This window comes from Ambystoma mexicanum, chromosome 14 (genome assembly GCF_040938575.1).
Source record: "Ambystoma mexicanum isolate Mex_15411 chromosome 14, UKY_AmexF1_1, whole genome shotgun sequence".
In the NCBI taxonomy this organism is placed as follows: Eukaryota; Metazoa; Chordata; class Amphibia; order Caudata; family Ambystomatidae; genus Ambystoma; species Ambystoma mexicanum.
This window is the reverse complement of record NC_090940.1, coordinates 627,646,609-627,669,394: the sequence shown is the minus strand read 5'-3', so window position 1 is coordinate 627,669,394 and position 22,786 is coordinate 627,646,609. Positions and strand designations below refer to the sequence as shown.

Genomic DNA, 22,786 nt, shown 5'->3' with positions numbered 1-22,786 from the left:
ATGTCAGTCACTTTCCGCCAGGGTCGTAATGAGGGCCTGTGTCTTTTGATACAAGTTTCCTAGTTGATGATAGTTCTCGAATTGGGATCCGATTTAGCCGGAAGCGTAGAAAGGTGTCTCTGACATGGGCAGATGGGACACGTTGTAGATATATTGGATGGCAATTTAGTGGATGAGCATCCTGTTCGCATTCTTGGTTGAGTTTGAATTGCGCTTTGGCATCGATAGTCGCTATCCAATCGTTTAGTGCAATTATTTTTTGTTGCTTTCCCTGAACGTTGAGTTAGCAATTTTGAAATATTTGCCGAAATTCTGATGGCTTCCATGTGTTTTTTCAGGTCAACAGCATAGTTGCTTGTGTTGAAGGGTCTTTTCGCTGGAGTATGTGTAGCGCAGGGATATGAAGATCTGAAGTGATTTTCCTATATAAATCTAGCTTTTGCCATGTGTAGAGTGACTTCAGTGATCGGAGTGCCAGTTCGTATCTGAGGCGGGCCATCGGGAAGGATTGTGCTAATGATAAAACTTTCCTCCAAAATATGCCTTCTAGACGCAGCCATATTGTTCCATCCATGTTGATCATAGATTTGCTTCCATAGAGAAGGATTACCACAACTTTTTGCCTATAGAATGTTATAATAGGCTGGACTGAAAATGTCCTGTGTTTGCGATGTAGGAAGCGACCTTGACGGGCTAATAAGGTTTTCGCCAGCAAAAGGCTGGTCCAATCAGTTTCAGTGGATGATTGGTTCACCCAAATCCCCATGTATTTAAGTTGCCACTTGCTCAAGGGGTTGGTCATTCCAGAATAGTGTTTTTATTTCCCGTTTTGTCTTGTGGGGTGGAGCTAACAGCATCACTTTTGATTTTTGCGTGTTTATTTCTAGTTGATTTGTCTTCATGCAGGACTTTAGTTTTTTCACTGCTGTTTGAAGTCCTCTTGGAGTTTGTGAGCACAGGACAATGTCATCTGTGTACATAATGCATGCAATGGTTGTTGAATTTAGTTTTGGTGGGTTTCACTGCGGCGAGTTGGTCTCACTTCCGTAATCTGCCGTGAATAGATTGACTAGCACTGCTGCCAGTGGGCAGCCTTGCTTGAGTCCGTTGTGTGTGGGGATGGTGTCTGTAACTGTGCCGTCTTTTGAAAGTCTGACTCCAATAGATGTTTTTTCATAGAGTAGCTTTATTGGCTCCAGAATGTCATTTGGGCATCCCCATCGCTGCAATTTGGACCAGAGCTGTGTTCTATTAAATAGGTCGAATGCGAGTTTGAGATCAATGAATGCTATTTATTTCAGTTTTAGACTGCACAAACGTATATTCTTGGGCTTTACAAACTTTATTTCAATATTGCATAAACAAACATCAGAAGCGAGCAATATAATGTCCAGACAAATAATGAGTAGCACAATTAAAAATAACAGTTTTGTAGAGAATAGAAAAGAAGAAAGGGAAATCAAGGAGGATAGAAGAAAGAAAGCTAGAAGCCAGCAAATATATTTGTCTTTTGTTGTGGATTGCCTCCTGTTTCAGCAGATTCAGTAAAAGTAGATTGATGTTAGTCCCGACATGTTTGACGAAACCTGTTTGTCTTGTTGCGAATATACGGTTTGCTTTGGCCCAAGTGTTTAATTTGTCCAAAAGAATGTTAGCAATTGTGCTGAAGATGTGAGAGCAGATGTCTACCCTGATGGCTTTGTTCGCTTTGATGACTTCATTTGACAGATCATCGGGGCCAGGTGCGCGTGAGGGGTTCAAGTTGGTAATGGCTTTCACAATTTCTTATATCTGCCAAGAAAGGGACCAAGGATGTCTTTGTCGGTTTGTGTCTTGAGTATCTGTGTTACTGGTACTCTTATAAAGCTTCAAGAAGTGTATTTTCCATCCCTGTTCATCGATGTCTGTTGACATTTTGTCTATCGATGTTGTTTGGGGGTTCAGTAATTTCCACAAGTCTCTTGAATTGCGGTTGTTAAGGGCATGCAGCATTTTTTCCGTGTCATTTTGACTTTGTAATGCTCTGTTAGGACTTATCCAGTTTTTGTACTGTTGTTTCAGTAGTCTTATTTATTTGTAGTTCATGTGTGACATACGCTGTATCTTTTTGATTTCACATCTCAATTCCTTTTTTTGTTTGCTATTTTGCTTGAATAAGCATGAATGTGAGGGTGGTTCTTATGGTTATTCGATGTTCTGAGAAGCTTGAATGGATTCAGTAGTTGTGGATAGTTTAGGCGTCTTGCGTCTGACATAGAAGCGCTGGTGATTACATTGGAGAATGTTCTCAGATCATGGTGAGAGATCTTCAATCTGTTGAAAGCTGAATTTAGGGTTAGTTCAGGAAGATTTAACTTTTCTGTCAGTGGGTTATGCATTTGCCATGTGGTTGCCATTAAGGTGTGATCACTGTTGTCAGATTTCACATTTCTGACTTGTAGAAGCTTTGATTCGATCTGTTTGGGTATGAAGATGTAATCAATGATGGCACCGAAGAGCCTCGAGTCCACATGTGCAGTGGTTTGTTGGTGGCTTTGTCCAGAAAGTGCACTCAACGAGACCCCTGGTTGACGTTTCTTTTAGCCATCGTTGAGCCCGTGTGGACAAGTATTTTGGTTCTAACACCAACCCTGCATGATCATACAGGCAGGTTCAAATCCCCGCATAATATTAGGTGGATCTTCGGATGTTTTAAGATGATTTCATCAATACCGGGGAATATTTTATCGATGTATGCGTTGTCAGCCGTGGCCATCGGGTTCCAGTAGTTATTAACTATTCCAAGTATTTCAGGGTTGGTGTTTGACTTTGCCTCACATGTACTGAGTATGGTCATTTGGATCCAATCATTTACTTTAATTGATTCCACGATTGTGAGATTGCTGGTCGCTTTGATGAGGGTCAATAGACCTGCAGATGGCTGCCCTTTTTTGCTCATCATAATTGTGTATCCATCGCAGATTGGCTGCGTTGTAATCCATGATTCTTGGATGCAGATGATGTCATATTGAGATAGCTATCTCTTTTGCGACCAGACTTATGATCTATGTCCTCGCGTATTCCAAGAGCATAATGACATTTCGGAATCAGGGGTTTGCAGTGGTGGTTATTGGGTGGTGTCCGTGCTTTCCGAATATGCTGTTTGTGACCATTCCATTATCCTCCGTATGTGGTGGCCATTATGATTAGATTGTTTTTGAAAAGATTTGGGGAACTCCTGATGATTGTTTTCTGTATGCCAAACATTTTTATGCAAGTTTTAGTCCCTTGTTTTGCTGTGGTAGTTGTCCATCCGATAGTCTTGTTTTGACAGGTGGCCTTTACTTTCTAGAATTTTTTCCATTTGGGCTTCTTTTTGTGGTTCAACATTGTGTACTTCAAAACCAAGCAGATTTAGATTGGTTTTTTGCTTAGTGATCAACGGTTTTATGTTGGAAGATGTAAGAAGTAAGTGAATTTGATCCAAATGACTTTCATCCGTGAAGTCCACTGTCTAAGGGCCTCATTACACGGACGGCGGTAAGGGTTAACGGTCACCGTTAATGGTACCGGTGACCGTTAACCCTTATCGCCTTACTACGAGGTCCCTTTGCGGGTTGGAGACTTTAACGCCTGCTTTTTGCAGGCGTTAAAAACCAACCCGCAAAGGGACCAGGGAGCTAATTACGGTACCGCAATTTGCAGTGCCGTAATTAGCACCTTCCCCATTCCCATTATGCCCTGTGGGGCAAAAATGGGAATGGGGAAGGGCAATGGGGGAAGGGGGAATTACCGCCCCACCAACCTTGGAATAGGGCGGTAATTCCCCTTTCCTCCAAGGCGGTGCCGGTATTTTACCGGCATGGACCAAGGTGCTAATAGCAACTTGGTCCACCGCCGTCCGTGTAATGAGGCCCTAAATCTCCTGTGTGGTGATATTTTGTAGATTAGGGATGGCTCTGAAGAGGCGCAGAACATTTGTTCTATTAAGAATCAGTTCATCTGCATTCGTTTCTGTTCTTTTCAAAAATAATGCTTGTGAAGGTGTAGTTTTCCGCGGGTTAACGAAAATTGTCTCTTTTATTGCAGCTGTTGGCAAATTGCTAGACCGAGGTGATGGCTGGGTCTGAGGAGCGACGGGACCATTGGGGATCGGGTATGCTCGATCTGGGTCTAGAGTAGCATTTGATACGTCTTCACACGATAGACTCATTTGTGAATCTTTTCGAGAATCAGATTGCTCGTATTCATCCACAATCACTTGGTGTCACTTGGCTGTATTTGTGCTTCTTCTGAGACGTTGAGTTCCTCGTCAAGATGCTGCGTTAGATTTAGTAGGGTATCTAGTTGCACATCCTCGACGCCCCAAGGAAATATCTTCTGACAAATTTGCGGATTGGGATGCAGAGATGGGTGGCCGTAGTGGGTTTTTCATAGGTGGCTTCTGTGATGTTGGTTTGGCGTCGTCAAGTTTCGGAGAAAGGCTCTAGACCCAGTCTGCCTTTTTTTTTGCTTTTACTTTGTTTTGTCCTTTTACATTTGATGCCGAGGGCATAAAGATAGCATAGTTGCTTGCAGTTGGATTTAGTTTGTTTTCGTTTTTTGGGATTTGGGGATTCGATGCCGCTGGGCAAACAATGGAGTTTAAGTCTGCAGTCGGTTGAAGGTTATTAGTGGGGTTTCCAGAGGTTATCCCTTTACTTGCTGTGTCTTTGAGTGCTTGGGAAAATCTTTGCTGAGTCTCAATCAATGGCGGTTGTTTGTTCGATTCATGGAGGACATCATGGTTATTAGAGCTGTCGTAAGCTGTGTGTTATCCACTCGATCATTTCTGGCAATGTCTGAAAGACGTGATTGCCACATTTTGCTTGTTTCAGCCTTATAGCCCAAACGGCCCTGGATTTTGAGTACGAAAGATTCGATAAAGATCTGTTTCGCATGAATACGGCAAGTAGTGTCGCTTGGTCTTTGCTCACATCCACGCATGCCTCTTGCATTTTTAAGAATGGAATCATTGTTTGGGATGTTACTGCAATAAGCATGTTCTGAAGATCTTGCATGGTGGTTGAAATAGATGGCATATGCTCTGTTGGATGCGGAGGACTTGCGTTCGTGGGCTTCTGTGGTTTCGCCTCGTTTAAGTTGGAGGGAGAATTCTTTTGTATCTGTGGTGACATTTGTCTCTGAAGGTTCGCCATCAGCACTTCTGTGTTCGATGTATGTAGTTTAGAAAGGCCGTCTAGGTGACATGGTTGTGGCATAAAATTCGAGTTAGCGTGATGTGAATGGCCAAACACTTCTTTTCGCTTTTCTTGATTTGCGAGAAGCGCTTCAATCCCCATCATGGCCAAGGACAATCGGGGAATCTTTGGATTTCGTTGGGCGAAAGATGAGTTTACTATGTCCTGTGATAGCCGCTTGCTTTCATAAAGCGATTGCCATCGTCTTTTCCAAAGCAGCCTTGTCTCGCTGTGAGATCAGGGGGGGTGAATTGTGCATTTGCTTCTGAATTCCAGTTTGCAAGAGAGGAGTTGCTGGTTTGTGCTGTCGAAGAGTCGACATGAGTTGATACTCCATGGTTCAATGGAAGGAGTGGAGTGTGAGTGCCAAGCAGGGAAGGCTTGCTCATCTTATTGTGTAGCTTTTTAGCGCCTTCATTTTGCTTCTCTGTACTTTCTTTTTTATGGAAAGGGGTAGAGTTTGGATGCAAACTTGATGTATCGTGTTGGAAAGAACTGTCTAACACTAGACAGCTAACTGATAATGGCGCTATGTTCAACTCAAGAAGTGACTTTTGATGCATCGTTTCATGCTTGACTCCGTATTGCGGGGTATAGATGGCGTGTATTCTCTTCCTCACAATGTTGATGGAGGAGGTGGTCCTTGTGTAAGATCGTCGCTCTTGGAGTCATTCTTTGGTGATGGAATTGGTTTGTCTGGCTCTGTATCTAAATCGCCTTGGGTATTGGCTTGTTCGTGGGAGGCAGAGAGTTCAGGCGGTGGTGTGGTGAGAAGGAAATGTTTGAGGGTCTTCTTTCATGAAGGTTGTGGTCTCTTTATCCTCTTTTTTTGTTGTGACTCAGGGTTTTTCCTCGCGATTATTTTTGAGGAATTATGGTAGGTGGTGCATTGGATCTTTGCCTTGTATGTGGGCCCTTTTTGGAGTCATTATGTGTGGTTTGTGCGAGATCTTCTTCCATCGTATCCAGTGCGGGAAAACAGGGGTCTCCAGAAATAAGCCCTGTCGCCGCAGAATCGCAGAGTCTTTATGTAATATAAGATTTTACTATCGTTCAAAGGTTCTGCTTGGTTCTGTCTGTCATAGAAAGTAATTTCAGAGAGGTCTGTGTGTGGCGTGACTTAGACTGCCAGGTAGTCCGTGCCACTGAGTCAAAGGCTGATGCCCGCAGTCCTCGGGGCCTCTCCTTTTTCAACCAGTCTATTCCACTGGTAATGGTCTACAGGTCTGAGGCATGGACATGGGATGTTTAAGATGAATGGGAGCGTCTTAGCGGTTGATGCAGGTAAATGGTTACCAGGCTTCCGGTCAAAGGGTGAGATCAAGTCGTCTCACCTCGCAGTCCCAGAGGACTGGGAGAGAGTGAGGTTTTAGATTTTGAAAGTTGCAGTTCAATGTGGCGTGTTCTTGCGGAGCAAAAGGAGCGGTGTGTTGGTTTGATGGTTTAATGCTGTATCCGATGCAGGAGCGTCAAGGGGGCGGGATATAGGGCCTCATTACGACCCAGGCGTTAACCATGGCGCTATTAGCGCCATGGTTGACGCTGGTACCTTACCGTTTCCTCCATGGTGAATGGCGGAATTACTGCCCCATTCCAAGGTTGGCGGGGCAGTAATTCCCCATTCACCATTGGCCCTTCCCCATTCCCATTTTTGCCCCCATAGGGCTCAATGGAAATGGGGAAGGCGGTAATTACGGTACCGCAAATTGCGGTACCGTAATTACCTACAAGGTCCCTTTTCGGGTCCAGTCCTTAACGGCTGGTAAGGGAGGACCCGCAAAGGGACCTCGGAATTGGTAAGGGATTACCGGCACCAGTGCCCTTACCGGTACCGGTAATCCCTTACCGCCCGGGTCGTAATGAGGCCCATAGAGTTTAGTGAAAAGAGTGATTGGGACGCTTTGCTTTCAGAGTGGTGAGGCAATGCGAGGGTACGTGTCAGTCGGTAAGGTTGTAAATCATGACCTGACAAACAAACATTGGCTGTGGCGTCACAGCGAAGCGGGACAGCGGCACAGCAAACAGCCAAACAGTAATTGTAGAGAGCGCCCTTTACTTGCGCGGGCTTTACCCTTTTATTTCTGGGTTGAAACTATAGGGCTAAAAAAACTGAATTGTGTAGATTTTGAGGAGCATTGGCTCTTTATAAAAGTGCTGCAGACTCGACTCCCCCTCACGCACAGAGACAGTCCAGTTTCCGATAACCAATGAGGGCCTGAGGATGAAGAGTTTGCATTTTCCTTTTTATTTTGCCAAGAGGAGGCTACAGGGTGCTAGTTAGTTGCATGCATGCTGTGACCGTAATTCTAGAGGAAGCACACACATCACATTACATTTAAAAGATGTATTAATGAAACCATAAGCTGGGCAGTTTCTTTGAAAGTCTCTTTCCACTAGGGTTATGGTTTTTCTCTCAAGTCTTCTGCCTTTGTCAGGATTATGGATGCTCTTTTCGTCTCCCACAGTGTCACGTTTCTCTTGGGTTCTCGTCACTGGGATGGTCTCTCTAGGTTTCTACTCATCATCTAGAATATCGCCTTTTCTTTTCCCGGCATGCTTTTGAGATTGACATTTATTTCCCAGAATGCACCAATTGCATGGATTTCTTTATGCCACTAGGCTCTTCATTGCATCAGAGTGCAGTCCTTCAATGTTTCCTTCTTTTGTTTCTATTATTCTTTGGGCCTGAACTCCTCCTCCCATTCGTGGACGCTTTAAATGCTTTTCTTCCCGTAATGCGTTCCAATGTTCCTTCTTGGGTTTCTGGTTCTCTAATACTAGAACATTTCTGAGAGCACAGCTTATCAGCAACTTTCTTTCTGGCACTCAGTTCTCTCCCTTTATTGGAGTTCAGTTTTTCAAGGTTTGCGGTCTTATTTCCTAGACACTCTATTGTGACAATTGTCACAGATGGCCTCAGAAATCCACAGACAAGGATAGTAGATTTAAGGTGTTTTATTAAAGTTTTCAAGACATGGGGCCTCATTAGGAGTTTGCCGGTCCGGAAACAAGGGTGGCGGCAAACTCTGTGCCTGCTTGCTGAGGCCGCTGCGCCCGACTGGTCTGACCCTGCTGGCCTCAGTGGCCACAGTAGGCCGACTCTTCACAGGACCACCAGCACCGTTGCTAACGGTGGCGGTGCTCCCGTGTCCCGACTGCCATGGAGTGCCATAGGACCATATGGGAATGGGGAGTAACAATTTGCCGGCGCCTGATTGCCGGGCTGCCGGACTCGTAATGAGCCGGTAGCACCGGGAAGTCAAGCGCCGGTAAATTATTACGGGCCGGCAGCAACGCGCTGGTAGCACCGGCAGGGTTACCGCTGGCCCCGTAATGAGGCACATGGTCTGGTAATACTGGGACAGTTGAAACTAAGGGGATCCCTACTGTTCTCTCAACCTCCCTGTGGGAACCCACCACCTTAGTGCAGGCGTTCTGACCCCCCCCCCCCCCCGAATCTCTCCTAGCTGCTCTAAAGCAAGATTACCCCTACTGTCCACGTCTTTCTAATCTAGACTGGGAAACCTACAGGCCGTAGCCTTTTCTATCTCTGGGACCTTCTAAGGGGTACTTTTACTTTGTGGGAATGCCCAATGTCCCCAGGGTTTCTCTTCCAGTCACTCCCTCATTCTCCATCTTTCCCCATCGCCACTCTCCTCCCTCCGTGATCCACCTTGTCTCGCTCTCTCTACCTGCACCTCTTTCCTGCTCCTCTCCATTCTGTTGATTCTCCCTCTCCTATCTGCTCCCCTCTCTTTCTCCTCTAGTCTCGCTTCTGCCCCCCGTGCACAACATGAGCCTCTCTCTCTACCTGCACCGCTCTCCTCTCAGTGATCTCCCTCAATAAACCTGATCTACTCCCCTGTCTCGTGATCTTACACACTCTCTCCGCTTGCATCTCCAAGATAGCTTCCCCATCTCCCCTCTGCCCTCCCCACTACTGCCACCTTTCATTCTCTCCCTCAATCTCCTGACACACCCCCTGTGACACTTTCTCACTCTCACCCATTCTAAACCCCACCATACCTATCTCTCCCTCCCTCTCACCTTTCTTTCACTCACCCTTTACACCTTTACACACTCACCCTCACCACACTACACTCAACTGTACCACTCTCTCTCTCTTACACACAATGCCTTACCTGCACCCTCTCAGAACACTGGCACAGTCTCAAGAGCCCCACTGTCCGCCCCCGGCCTGGTCTCTCGATCTGTCATCTCTCTCTCTCTCTCTCTCTCTCTCTCCCTCTCCCTCTCCCTCTCCCTCTCCCTCTCCCTCTCCCTCTCCCTCTCCCTCTCCCTCTCCCTCTCCCTCTCCCTCTCCCTCTCCCTCTCCCTCTCCCTCTCCCTCTCCCTCTCCCTCTCTCTCCCTCTCTCTCCCCCCTCTATGCTCCCAGGCTCGCCTCAACAAAACTGCCCCCTGTTTATTTTGTGTTCGCTCCTGCATCTACTCATTCACCCCCTCCGACTCTCATCACTGGAACGTCCTACCCTCTGAGAAGGACGTACCGGCTGTGACTGGCTTCAAGCTGCACCTTCTCTAACAGGAGGGGACTCTAGACTCAGATAATTCTGCCATCCCTTCCCCCAACGATCCCCAACCACCATCATCCCTGGACTGCACATCATCTGTGTACATCTAACTATTGTAATGACTGAAGTTGTGTTTAAAGTTCACGGTTTTCAGCTCATTCCCCGTCACCATCCAGTTGAATGTATTATCTACTCCATCATGAATGTGTATAGTAACAACCAATGGGGCTGCTTCAGCCTATAATATCACCCTGTGCACTGTGTGGCGAATCCCAGGGCATTGTCACTTCTTCCATGGGGGAGGTCCACTAGGCCAGGGAGGTGAGGCTGCTACCCGATAGTCTCCCTGGGGGTGGTACTCAGCAGGTGGATCATGTGGGAATGGAAACCCTTCATGGGATTGGTGACAATGGTCCTGGGAGAACGCAGTATGCATTCACCCCTTTGTGTCCCCCCTTCCTTTAGCGCCACTCAAGTCCCTCCGATCCCCCACACCACTGTTTGTTTAGCAGAGGGCATCCTTAAAAGGACTGAGACGAGGAAGAGGGAGACTCACCCAAGCCTGATGCAAAATATCACTGTGATAAGGAAGATGAAGCAAGGAGGCAAAAGCCCACCGCGGAACCAACACACGCGGTGCAGCACCTCCAAAGGCCAGCCTAATGGTAAAAACGGAAGGACTCATTCTCAGGTCGAGAAGTCAGCCCTGTAGGAACAGGGAAACAGAGACGGTGATCCTGTACAGCGAATCCTGAAGACTAGAGACCGGGACGCTAACAGTCACAGGTACCTGAGAGGTCCTAACGAGGTGGACCTGACCGGTGGCAGAGCAAAATAAAAGGGGTGATGGCTGAAAGGTTTAGAATTAAACTTCACCTCTGGAATTGCTATGGGAAGCCCTCCAGACCATCGTTATTTGCCTGCAAATCCACAACAAAAGCGGAAAGATCATATCAGGCTTGGTCCCACCCCAAAAGGGACAGAGACATGGGAAGCCAGACCGGCGAAAACCGACCAGGAACAAAGACGCGGGCAACCAAAAACGAGAGAGAGAGATGTTGAAGCTGTGGACCCGTGAGAAGAACGCCGAGCGTGGCAGGAATGTAGAAGCTTTGTTCCTCCTCCTGAAGAGACTGGAGACCATCCTGAGATTTCCCAAAGGTAGGGAAAGGGCCGGCCCAGTCAGGGGGGCATTGAGGGAGCAAATATCCCGAAGAGCCCCAGGGGGAGAAACAGATCCTAAACAAATTAATACTAACTTTACCAACCTTATAAAAACACCCTGAAGATTACAAGGGGATGCTAAGGGAAGTATTCAAACAGATACAAACTTTATAAACCTAATAAGAACATCCAGAAGAGCACAAGGGGGTGAGAAAGAGAATACACAATATAGCACAAACTGTCTGAAGCAGATAAATACGCCCCTATGGGCTCAAGGAAATACCAGACGAGGAATACAGTCAGATACAAACATCGACATTGCACCTAGGTAGGACAGTGCCTGACAGGGGAGTAGACCGGGTCTGTCCAAGTGGACACTATGTAAGGAAGGGACAAAGATCCCACCAAGACAAAGGAACAGGGTCTGGGACCCAGGTGAAAAGGGCAAAGCGCACCAGTGGAAAATATAAAGGTCAAGGGCCCACTGTGATGCAGGAAGAATTATAACCAGTGGGCTGGAGCCCAAAATACAAATATCTTTGAAACTGAACATTGTGGAAATCAAGTCTGGCAGAGGAGTAAACCAGACTTAGTGTATCTTTGGAAAAGTCTACAGTGAGGTTTGGCAGGTTAATGAACCAGACCTGACAAGAGACTGAAAAGGATCCTTTTGTGCTACTGACTGGGGAAGAGGAATTCCCCAAAGGATTTTGAGGAACTTTGTTCTGCGGATAAGTGGAACCAAGAAACCAGGAAGTGGTCCCCCCCGACCCCCAGGAGAGTGGGGAACTGTGTTATCTTTAAGTTTGGTTGAACTTGTGAACATTGAACTATATATATATTTGTTTGCATAAGAACTGTGCTTTGGGTGTCGGCATGATATGATATGATATGGCATTTATAACGCACCTATACACAAGTGTTTCAAGGCGCGACGCGGCAAGGGAGGGGAAACGGAGGAAAGAAAGAGACAGCGATCCTACTAGGTAAGGTGATATTGAGATTGCGCAAGTGCAGGGGAGGGGGGATTGCAGGGGGAAGGGGGTAGTACAGTACATAGGATAACAGTGAAATAAATAAAGACAGTAAATAATAATAAATAAGAGTGCGGCCAACTGGTGGCAAGGGCAAGGGTAAGTGCAGAGATCGGGTGTCAAGTGCTAGTAGGGGCTGCAGGGATACAGAAACAGTCCCCGAGTGCAAGGGTTGCCAGGGGGGCAGTGCAGGTGTGCAACTGGCGGGGACGGGACCTGGGCCTGAGATCAGAGCGTAGCAAGGTAACCAGTGCAGTTTCACATTTCAGCCAGGAGAGCAGCAGGGCAGAGGAGGAGAGAAAGCAGTAGCATAGAGGGAAGGTCTTGAGGTGCTTCCAAAATGGGAGAAACCTCCTTCTGAAATTAAGAAGACATCCACTTTTTCTTTAGTTAGGTTGAAAGTGTAAGAGATGGAAATAGGTTTAGACACGGGACAATGGAAATTTTTGTTTGACGGACATCCTGACCGAGTCCCTGGTGTTCTTTTTGTTGAGGTAGGGCAACCCCTCATAGTGAAGAGGGCAAGATAGGCTTTACCTTTCCTTTCTTTTGGTGTAAAAAAAAATCTTTAGCCCAAACAAATAGGCCACCTGTATCTCGTCTCTCTCCTTCTGCACCTTTACAACTGCTTCCTGTGGCAGCACCTTTTACATTTCAATAAATAAATATAAAAGAGAATACAATTACAGAAATATTGTATCTGTCCCAAAATGGGGCGGCTTAGTGGATATGTTTAGGATTAAAACATGTGACCTTGTGTAGCTCCACACTGTGTGTACTGTGGTGAATTTAACAATGTAATCACTCCATCCCAGTGGTAACCCTCTTTTCATGTGCCCATGGAACGGCAGCCACTACCTGATCCCGACCCTGTGGGTGGTTGTCTGAGTGGGGATTACATGAGAGGAGGTAACCCTCATGGGAGGGAAGAAGTCTCACTAGGAGGAACTGGAAACCCTCTTTCATTCAAGCTTTGAAACACACTCTTTAAATGTCCCAACACATATGGCCTATTGCAACATCGAACCAGTCCATCCACTTTGAGAAAACTGTAAGACTTTTTCCCACTTTACTCCTACAAGAACTGAGACGAGGAAGAGCATGAGAGTAGTATGGAGTCCAGAACTAGAGACACGCTCTAGTTGTTTTGTGAGTCCAGGAGGTGTTGCGCTTTTTAAAAATAGGAAGTGCCAAAATGGAGAGAGACACTTCATTCCCGAAGTCGGTCGGGATATGGAGAAGAAGCAGTTTGCAGAGCGGAGTGGGATACTATGGGAAGTGTCAGACGGAGAGACTCTGGGAAGGAAGGTCAGCTGATGGGCAACTTCTGAGAGAATGGGAAGTTGCGAGGGAAGCTGGAGATGCCGACGAATACCGTTTGAGCCCAATAGGGAAATCTAGGACGCTGAGGCGTTCCGAAGGATTTGCCGCACACCTTTAACAAACTGGGTAAACGGCAGCGAGGGAGCTGAAACACCGAAATAGCAGAAACAAATAATATATCTGATTGAGAGTGGGTCGTAGACATGAACGATAAATAAGGAAAGGAGAACGTTTGTAAACTGTTTGAATGGGAAAGAAACGGGACATTTGAACAATGATGAAAACCCAGTGCGTCCGGAACTTACACCTAAATCTGAGAAAACAAGGGAAGACCCATACCCCTTTAAAGTGGAAACCAGTGGAAGTTTGATTCAGGGAAAGAAAATCCCCCTGAAGTAGAGGAAACCTTTTTGTTGGAGTGAGGTGGTAGCACTGGCAGGAGAGTATATCAGGCAATGTAACTGCAAATCTGGGACCTGCACCCCAAAGTGAAGTGAAAGCCCTGGCAGGAGAGTATACCAGGCAATGTAACTGCGAGTCTGGGACCCACACCCAAAGTGTAACAGAAAGACTTGACATCAGAGTATGCTAGGCAGGGTAATTGACTGTTAGAATTAGGAACAAGTAAGTAACCTCTTCAGAATTTGGAGACTTCAGAGGTAGAGAATCATACCCCCTGGGGAGGGAATTGTGTTGTTTGAACTGTGAAGGCAAGGGTCAGCAGAGTGCCCCTTGAGTGTGAGAAATCCATGAAAAGGGAACCATACCTCCTGGATTCGAAAAGTGTAAATCTCGGAGGAAAATAACTGTGCTTTGTGAGGAACCTGAGGGCATCCTCCCATAAACTCCCCTTTGATCTTCCTCTCAGGTGGCCTCGGAAAGGCCATCACCTTTGGATCTGGACCCTAGGGGTGGACATGCCAGGCAGGATCACCTGGGTGGAGGGACCTTGGGGAGTGGGGAGAGTGTGTCTTCAGGTGAGACTTGGTATCTTCTTTTCCCATATAAGAATGCGTCCTGCCCTCTCCTTACCTTCGTAGGCTATTGTAAGGCTTTATCCCTTCTAAACACAACCACTGTCCCATAATCATATGCCTATGGGAGGGTCAGTTATGTCCAGTTAATTGGTACAATTGTGGTCAGGCAAAGGACTTGCACCTGCAACCCATTAAAACGCCACAGGTGCTTAAAAGGAGAGCCTAGCAGCACTAGAGGACAAACCTGCCTGGTGAGAAGGACACAGCTGCGAGGCAAGGAGGAGGCTGGAGAGGGGCCAGTGGAGAGGATGCTGTGCATTGAAGATGGAGGAGAGAGGCACTATGACCCAAACGGGCCGTGAAAAGGTTGGAGCCCCCTGCAGTCCCCTTTACTGCTTGTTCCCAGCTGGAGCTGGGGAACACAGAAGACTCCGAACCACTGTGGGCCGCTGCCACGAGGTTCACAGATGGTGAGAGCTGCTCACTGGAACTCTCGACGCATACCCAGGAGTGAGGCCGAAGTCGGAGAACAGAAGAAAGGCGCCCATAGGCACAGACAAGCCACGGTGAGTACAAGACAGGGAATATTCGCACCGGGGCACTCCAGAGGTGAGAATTGGACATTTGCTGGTAGCGACAGAAGTAGAAGTGAAACTTATAAGAATGGGGTTTGGAACCCGAATGAGGGAACTTTGAATCTTGAACAAGTTGGCAAGTATTTTCTTTAATACAACAACATATATTGAATACCGAACTACAGAGAAGATATGGAAATGATATGAAATGATGACACAAGTGGAAAGCGAATGATGTGCTATTGTGGAAGTAGTGAAAACCACTGAGAAGTATTGATGAACAAAGCAAAAGCCTGTAATGAATACTAATGAAAAAGTGAAAAGCAAGCGTGAAAGGCAAGTTGCTGAACTTGAATGGACAGTGTGAAAGCAAGGTGGGGGAGGAGGATACACCACAGAATACAGTGAAAGCCAAGAGTCCGCCAAGGAGAAATCACAGCATATGTTTATTTATTGGCACTGGTGCAGGGTGCAAATCTGTGTTGGTCAAGGACAACCAAAAACCATCACAAAGTGCTAAAGGTTATCGGTTGTGTGACCTGTGATGGGTGGAGTGTGTGGTCCGACGACTGCGCTTGGACCGAGTTGCCCTACTTGGCAAAGAGCCGCGAGATGCCAAGAGACAATGGCTGTGTTGTATAATTGTTGAAGTAAAAGGCAAGCATCTGTTTGAAGGGTTGCGAAGGCCAAAGGATCATAAAGTGAGACTGTGGAAGTATCATTGAAAGTCAAGAGACTTGAACTGTGTTGAACTTGGGGAAGGGAACCCCAAGATACCCTGGAACTGTATTGAACTTGACGAAAGGTTCCCAGAGACATCCTGGAATTGTGTTGCACTTGTGTAGAGGAACCCCTGAGCCTTTTTGTGGAACTATTTGAACTTCTGGAAGGGGAATTTGAAAACAAGCCAGGCCTGAAAGAAGCTCAGAACATTATTTTTGTACACTGTTTCTTTTAGTGCTGACATCCCTACACATTGTATATCTTTAGTTGTGAGGGCAAGTATAGTTTTTGGCCACAGACAGACTTTTAAGTTGAATTTACAGCCACAGTCTATACTTAGTTTCTTTAGGTAGGGAAATCCCACCTTAGCATAGGGCAAGTTAGGCCTCACTCCACCCTGACATTTAAAATAAAAATACTTTTGTTAGGAAAGGCAAATCTGTTGTATGTGTCTTGCTCCATGATGCCTACACGGCTTGTGCTGAGAAACTCGGGGGAAGGGAGGACCCCCTGAGGATTGTGGCATTTTGATTACTTGTTTCCTTTTGCACCTTTCCACTCTGGGACATTGTGTTGAAAGTGTGTGGAGAACCGCCATTGCTCACCTAAGAGGCTATACCCCTTGTCACGTAGGTTTAGAATTTAAGGGTCAGGTTAGGATTTCGGACACAGGACAGAGACCTCTTTTACTTGGACATTCCGACAATTGACATCCTTAGTTTTGTTGAGGAAGGGAAACCCCTCCTAGTGATGGGGCGAGAACGGTCTTTTCTAACCCATTTTATGTTAATAAAAGTCTCTAGCAATCAACAAAATGCGCTTGTGTCCGAGCCTTACTCCTGATTGATTTCAGTACCTTTGTGAATGTGCATAAAAGGAGCATACATCAGGGTGCTCTATCTACGACCTATCCATCTGGTTGTCAAGGAATTGGGGTGTCTGTATTCTAGGTTAAAAACTTATGGGGAGAAACCATGACAAATGTGATTAAGTGTTTTTTTTTTTAAAGAAAACCACATTAAAGCAAACTGATGCATGTTACGACACACTAAATAGAATACATTAAATTGTGTACATATTGACTAATTGCAGTGTTGTTCTTAAGTCTGTGTTTACTTGAATTCATATTGCTGAATGTAACAGGCTTGTTTAATTGTTCCCAGAAGGACTCAAGCATCTTGCAACACCTGCTCAGCCATATTCGGACATGATGACACTCTGCGGGTTCCATGTTTGTGCGGTCCTCTGTGGTGTCCTGCTCAGCACCCTGGGCGTTATGTGTGCGGCCATTCAAAAAACAGAGCCTGGTGATCCGGCCCAAATCCCGCTGGATGATCCAATGCTGTCCCCGCAGACCTCTCCTGCGCCGGATTCCTTAGATGTACAAAGTGTATTGACTGTGCCACCTAGGACGTCGCTGAACAACAATTTCACCACCAGAGCTCTTGAACAGGACGTGCCCACGGGTGATCGGAGCTCAGATATTGACAGTACAACTTTGTCTGTATCAGCTGCGGAGCAGGAATTATCTAATCTCCGTGGACTGTCAAATAGAAATGGACTGGCTTTGACAACCATCATTATCGCCTCTCCGTTAACATCCAATATAGAGTTCAACTTGACGAGTGCTACAGTTGCCAAGACCTCACTTGGAATCCCCACAACCAATGAGCCTAATGCTTCCCAGTCTTTGGAAGAATCTATGCCCACAAACGGGGCCGAACATAACAGTCAAGATAATGGCAGCGTAGTTGAACATCCACCACTGTCACAGTTCAACACAGAAGAAATGTTGACTACCAACCCAAGAACCAGCATTGTTCAAACAGGAACCGAATCTTCTACTCTGTCTCCACCCTCTGTTGACCAGCATGAAAATTCGGAACTTGGCGTGAGTGTATCCAACATTCTGAGTTCTGCACAGCTGACGACTGTCACCAGCGTACGCGCCGAGCTGTTCACTGATATCTCTACCCGATTGGAAACCGACAACAGGGATATAAAAGAAAACTTAGTAGCGGAAACACTGTCTGTATCGCCTGTCTCGGAAATCAGTGAAGATTGGGATGATACTAAACTCCCTCCTACGGGCCAAGAAAAATTCACAAGACACGGAAGTGCAACTTTAACGACTCCTGAAACAGTGAGTACTGACGTCGACAGCGGAAAAATGGGTCTTACTTTGACAAATCCCATGGATGCAACCACAGAGAAAATGGAGGAAAGGTTTGCCACGCATTCAGCAGGCACTTTACTGGAAACCATAGCAGAGCCAGGAACGCCAGCTGAAGCCACTGACCCTGGATTACAGGTTTCCCAAGCGCCATATGCAGGCGACCCTGGGCCTACTCTAAGCAGTACAGTTGTGCCTGCTGGTAACATCCTTTCAAATCCTTTGCCTCGCACCATCGGTCTCTCAAGTTTGGAGGCGAACGAAGACAGAGGTAAGACAGCATTTTTGTTATTGATATCTATTAGTCCATTATCAATTAAATTAGAGGTAGACCATGTTTTAAAGCCAGTAGTTTAAAGTATGTTAGTTATTCTCATGCAATAGGTTATGAATACATGTTTATCCCTTTTTCACATAATTCTAGGCCATACTTGAAGGAACTAGTGCAGAATTTGCTATGTGAAATCCAACTAGCTAGCAGGCATTGCTTTGCTAGCTGGTCAAGCAATTTATCAGCATATTTGAAAATGTGTTCTGTTTTATCATTGTTAAATGAATCTAATTGGTTCTGTCCTCCAACATATCAAAGCTTCAGTTAGTGAGATTCTGGGGAACATCAATGGGAAACCTTAAACGTTCCTTGCCATATAGTGGAAGAGTGAGATCCTAAGCCATGGGTGAGCTGATTTTGCAGAATGTCAGAGTTTGATATCGGGCTGGGAAACCTGTAGTGGGTCTTTTCCTAAGTGCTGCTAAATTTAGAAAATGAGGATGCGGGGCCACAGACGATGGAGCATTATTGCCCAAGTAGACAACTTGTGCTCAAGTGGTGAAACTGGGTCAATGATCCATGGATTCTGGATTCACGCTTGATGAAAGGACGAGTCAAGCGCAACTAAAGTACGGCTGATTCCGCTCCAGCACAAGCAGAGTCTCGAGGTTACCAGATCCCAATAGTAAATTGTCACTCGCAGTATTACCCACTTCACTTGTACCGGCATCACCCCCGCCCCCTAGAAGGATGAAAGACTGATCCAGGCATACCCCATAAATGACAAACTCTTCCATGGCCCATATAGCCTTTCAGAAGTACTGATCACCACAAAGTCACCAATTATTTAATATGTTCCATATCAATGGTACTGATTGTGTCGCCATGAGAAAGATGAAGAGTCTGGCACATTTGGCATGTCACCGCCTCAGCATTAGAGCACCTTGCTTTTCATAGATTTCAATATTTCCTCCCTGATTAATATCATCCAGGTTAAGATTATTCCTTCGACTGCCCTCGGAAAAGATCAAGGGCAGAGTCAGGTGCATCTGACAAGTAACTAACTCTGCACCAAGTCTACTCACCTTTCAGAGTTACCTGACCATCAAGAAAATCTCCCCGTTTAACAGTACTGACCTCAGTGTTATTAAGGAGCAAGAGGGAAGATTTCTTCTGTAACTTATATCGAGGGCATGTAGGAGGCGGGGCAGCAGACTGACGTTGGCTGGGATTGATCAACCCCGAACTAGGCTCTTATATTTCTCTGGTACAAGTAGCAGAAACTATATGTGACCAGAGAGCAGGAAAAGCGGCTGGCCCAGATTCATTTGCTGTGTATCTTTACCAGTCAACCCTAATCTCATGGCCCCTTGCCTAATGTTATGCTATGTTAATAGGCTTTGTGAAGGCATCCTGGAGTAAGACACTGACAACAGATTCTGAATTAGAAATAAAACACTTTATTAACTTAAAAGTCAGGATGGAAGAAGGCCTAACGTGCCCTATACTGGGATTTCCCTACCAAAACAAAACTAAGGAAAGTCTGAGTCAAAGAGTTAGGAATCTGTCTATGTTCAAAACCTATACTTTCCCTCACAAATAATCTATACAATGTGCAGCGATGTCAGCAACCAACAGCATAAGTGTCCAACACAATGTTCTGAGCTCCCTCCAGCTCACAACTTCCTTCCAGCTCCCTTCCCCCAAGTGTAAAACAGTTCCAACAGAAGTCTCAGGAAGTCTCAGGAAGTCTCAGGAAGTCTCAGGAAGTCTCAGGATTGTCTCAGGAAGTCTCAGGATTGTCTCAGGAAGTCTCAGGATTGTATTCTTGAAGTTCAGGATGATGTCGTTTTAAGCAATACTCGGGGTCCCCTTCCCCAAGTTCCAAATAAACACAGTTCCAAACACAAAAGAATCTTGAGTCTCTGTCCTCAAGTCAATAAAAGGGTTAAGCCTCAGGGGTCCCTTCCCCAAGACACAGTTTCCCTATCGCAATAGTGTTCTCAGGAGTCTGTAAGATCTGCGCCCCTTTGCGCCCTGTTGGATGATTCATCTTTTTACAAATATCTTGACTGCTAGTTCAACTTCAGGGCTGCAGTTCATTCAGCTTCAAAGCATATTTTTCTCTCACTTTGCTGTTTATTATGTCTCTCTTTGATTCACTCTTAAAGTTCACCTCCAAAGTTCCATTCACTCTGACGTTCAGCAGATATTAGGTTCACTTGCGCTCTTAAGTTTCCATATACTTTAAAGTTCAGTAGGTACTGGGTTCACTTAAATTCAAAGTTCTGTTCACTTGAAAGTTCAACATACATGGCTTTTACTTGGATTGACATTCCATTCATTTCTGTGTTCAGCACATGGTGATTGCATTGAATTTAAAGCTCCATTGACTTTTAATCCCATATGTAACGGTGCTACTTATTTATTACGTTTTCTTTCAATTCTGAATTCAATAATCATAAGGTTGTATTTGTTAAAGTTATATATATATATATATCCATGACACAAAAGAAGAACTACCATGAGAAACTGGGGGAAGCCCCAGAGCATCATCATAAAAAGGGGAGGAGAGAGAGAGAGCCCGAGAGCCCCGGGAGATTTAAATCCTCCCGGGAGGTCTCGGGAGGATAGCTCAGGGGCAACATGCTCGCCTTGGAAGCAAGGCGACACAGAGCAACACAGGTTCGATCCCCGGGTCCACACTTAGAAACCTCTGGGTATTAAGCACGTTATAAATAACCAATGATATCAAATCTGGACAGAGAAGCTGGGAACCCCGAGGAGAAGCTGCATTTACCGCAGGCAAACAGCGCGAAGAAGGAAGTGCCAGAAGTGTATACACCGCAGGCCAGAGGAAGTTTGCAGGCCTGAGAACGGTTACAGGAGGGACACTCATGGGAGGCTAAAGGAAAACCGTGGCTGGGAAGTGCCCAGGCTACCGCAACCAACCGGGAGAGCCTACCTGCCTGAAGGAAGTCCCACAAAGGAGTTACAACAGGAAAGTAGTGGTGGGAAATGAGAGTGAAACTCCCTTCCAATGCTGAAACCACACCGAGAGTCATACACAGAAGCGTGTCAAATGAGGGAGAACGAGCAAGCACAAGAGCCATCCTGACGAGACAGAGAATCTACGAAGGCGAGTGCCGACCCGGTGACTCAGTCCTACAATACCACAGGTAACGGGAAGAGGGGGAGACCCAGAGAATGAAGTATAAAAACAGAGGCACAATTATATGTGTCATAGTAAGAGGTATGAATATAACTATTGTATTCAGCTCCTCGTTCCAGTGAATGGGTAAAGCATGAGAAGAGTGTAGAATGTTCCGGAACTCATCCCAGTGAATGGGTAAAACCTAAAACAAGTGAAAAATATTCTGGGACAGAGCCTACTCATCCCAGTGTATGGTTAAAAACCAAAAAGAGTGAGAAACGTATAGAGACTCAGCCTACTCGTACCAGTGAAGGGAAGAATAATCAAAGTAAGAAAACTCGTCACTGGGTACATTACACAGATCCCAGTAAGAACACAAGAATACAACAGATCATAAAAAGTAATGAGAGGGAGAAGGACCAACACTGGTGAAACGGGTGTTGACAAAAGAGGAACTGTCAGCCATTCTTGAGAGGAATACAAGAAAATTATATGTAGGTCCTATTACACTTCGCAGGAGAACGGAATCATTCACCTAGTCTTTAATTAGTAAGAATACAAAGTAGGGATAGAGTAATCTATTTTGGACAGAGGACAGACTTTTCCTTTGGACTAGGGAAAGTTCGGCAATTTTCATATAATTTTCAATAAACATCTTTTGAAATGGAAAATCCTGGTCTGTATCTTCCTTCTGTCCTACCACAAAGGGTGTCAGGGGTGGGATCCGGTTCCACTGATAAAAGCTGGGGAATCCTCAAATTATCTAAACAAAGTCCCAAAGCTTTGTCACCCACAGTAGCCACTGCTGAGCCAATTAGCTTTGATCTCTCCATAGTAGTGCCGAAATAACTATCACTGTCAGTGAAAGACTATTAATCTCTCCAGATCTAGTTCTCTCACCACCAAGGGAACATTAGGTTGGCTTCCAAGTCTGGACTGGCTTAGAGGTAGGTTTAGATGTCATGGCTGGAGTGATTGGACTCTCAATCTTCCTTACCCCCTTGCCCCTTCTTGAACTCTCAATAATTCCTCCTCTGTGGCCTCAAGGTAGATTTCTATAACGTGGCCTTTTCCCCACAAAATAGGCACCAGTTTATTTGGGATGTTTCTGACTCCCCTAGAGATATGGTAGATGTTGACCCTCTCCTGTTCTTATTCAGGGGGCTAAAAATAATTTATAAATTATGTTTCTCTAGGTTTCTCCCCTCATGGTTAACATAAGGTCTCTCTCGCATCTCCCCTCTCCGTTGCTCACCCCTAATTTTCATTTGAATAATAAGGAAGGGTTTCTGGGATCTTGTTTTCAGTAGAAGGGATTTCTAGGCTTCCTCCTGATGTTTTAGGTGAAGATATTTCCCCCAACGTCTCATACATTGAGTTTTCTTTGGGTATTTCCCTCAATTCGGGTTCCCTAGGTGTTTCATCTCCCAAATGTCATTCTTCTCCTACCTTCAACCTGTGGGAGTTTAAGGTATTTTGTCCATATTGTCTTTTTCCCTAAAATGAATTTGATAGGAGGTTCTCTAATGATGGGCCTTTATATCTCTTGAGTTCCATAGGATGGTGATTTTCTGGGAAGAGGAAGGGAGATCTTACTGGAGACTCATTAACCACATCCAGGTTTTTAGTGGAGTTCCATA

General features: G+C 45.7%; 1 protein-coding gene across 1 annotated transcript in view; it reads left to right on the top strand.

The window, feature by feature from the left end:
* Positions 1 to 22,786, top strand: part of ARMH4 (armadillo like helical domain containing 4) — a 553,724-nt gene that overhangs the window by 33,158 nt on the left and 497,780 nt on the right. Inside the window, exon 2 of the mRNA XM_069638088.1 lies at positions 16,715 to 17,992. Coding sequence (XP_069494189.1) covers positions 16,756 to 17,992 — 1,237 coding nt within the window. The 5' untranslated portion in view covers positions 16,715 to 16,755. The remainder of the gene's footprint in view (positions 1 to 16,714; positions 17,993 to 22,786) is intronic.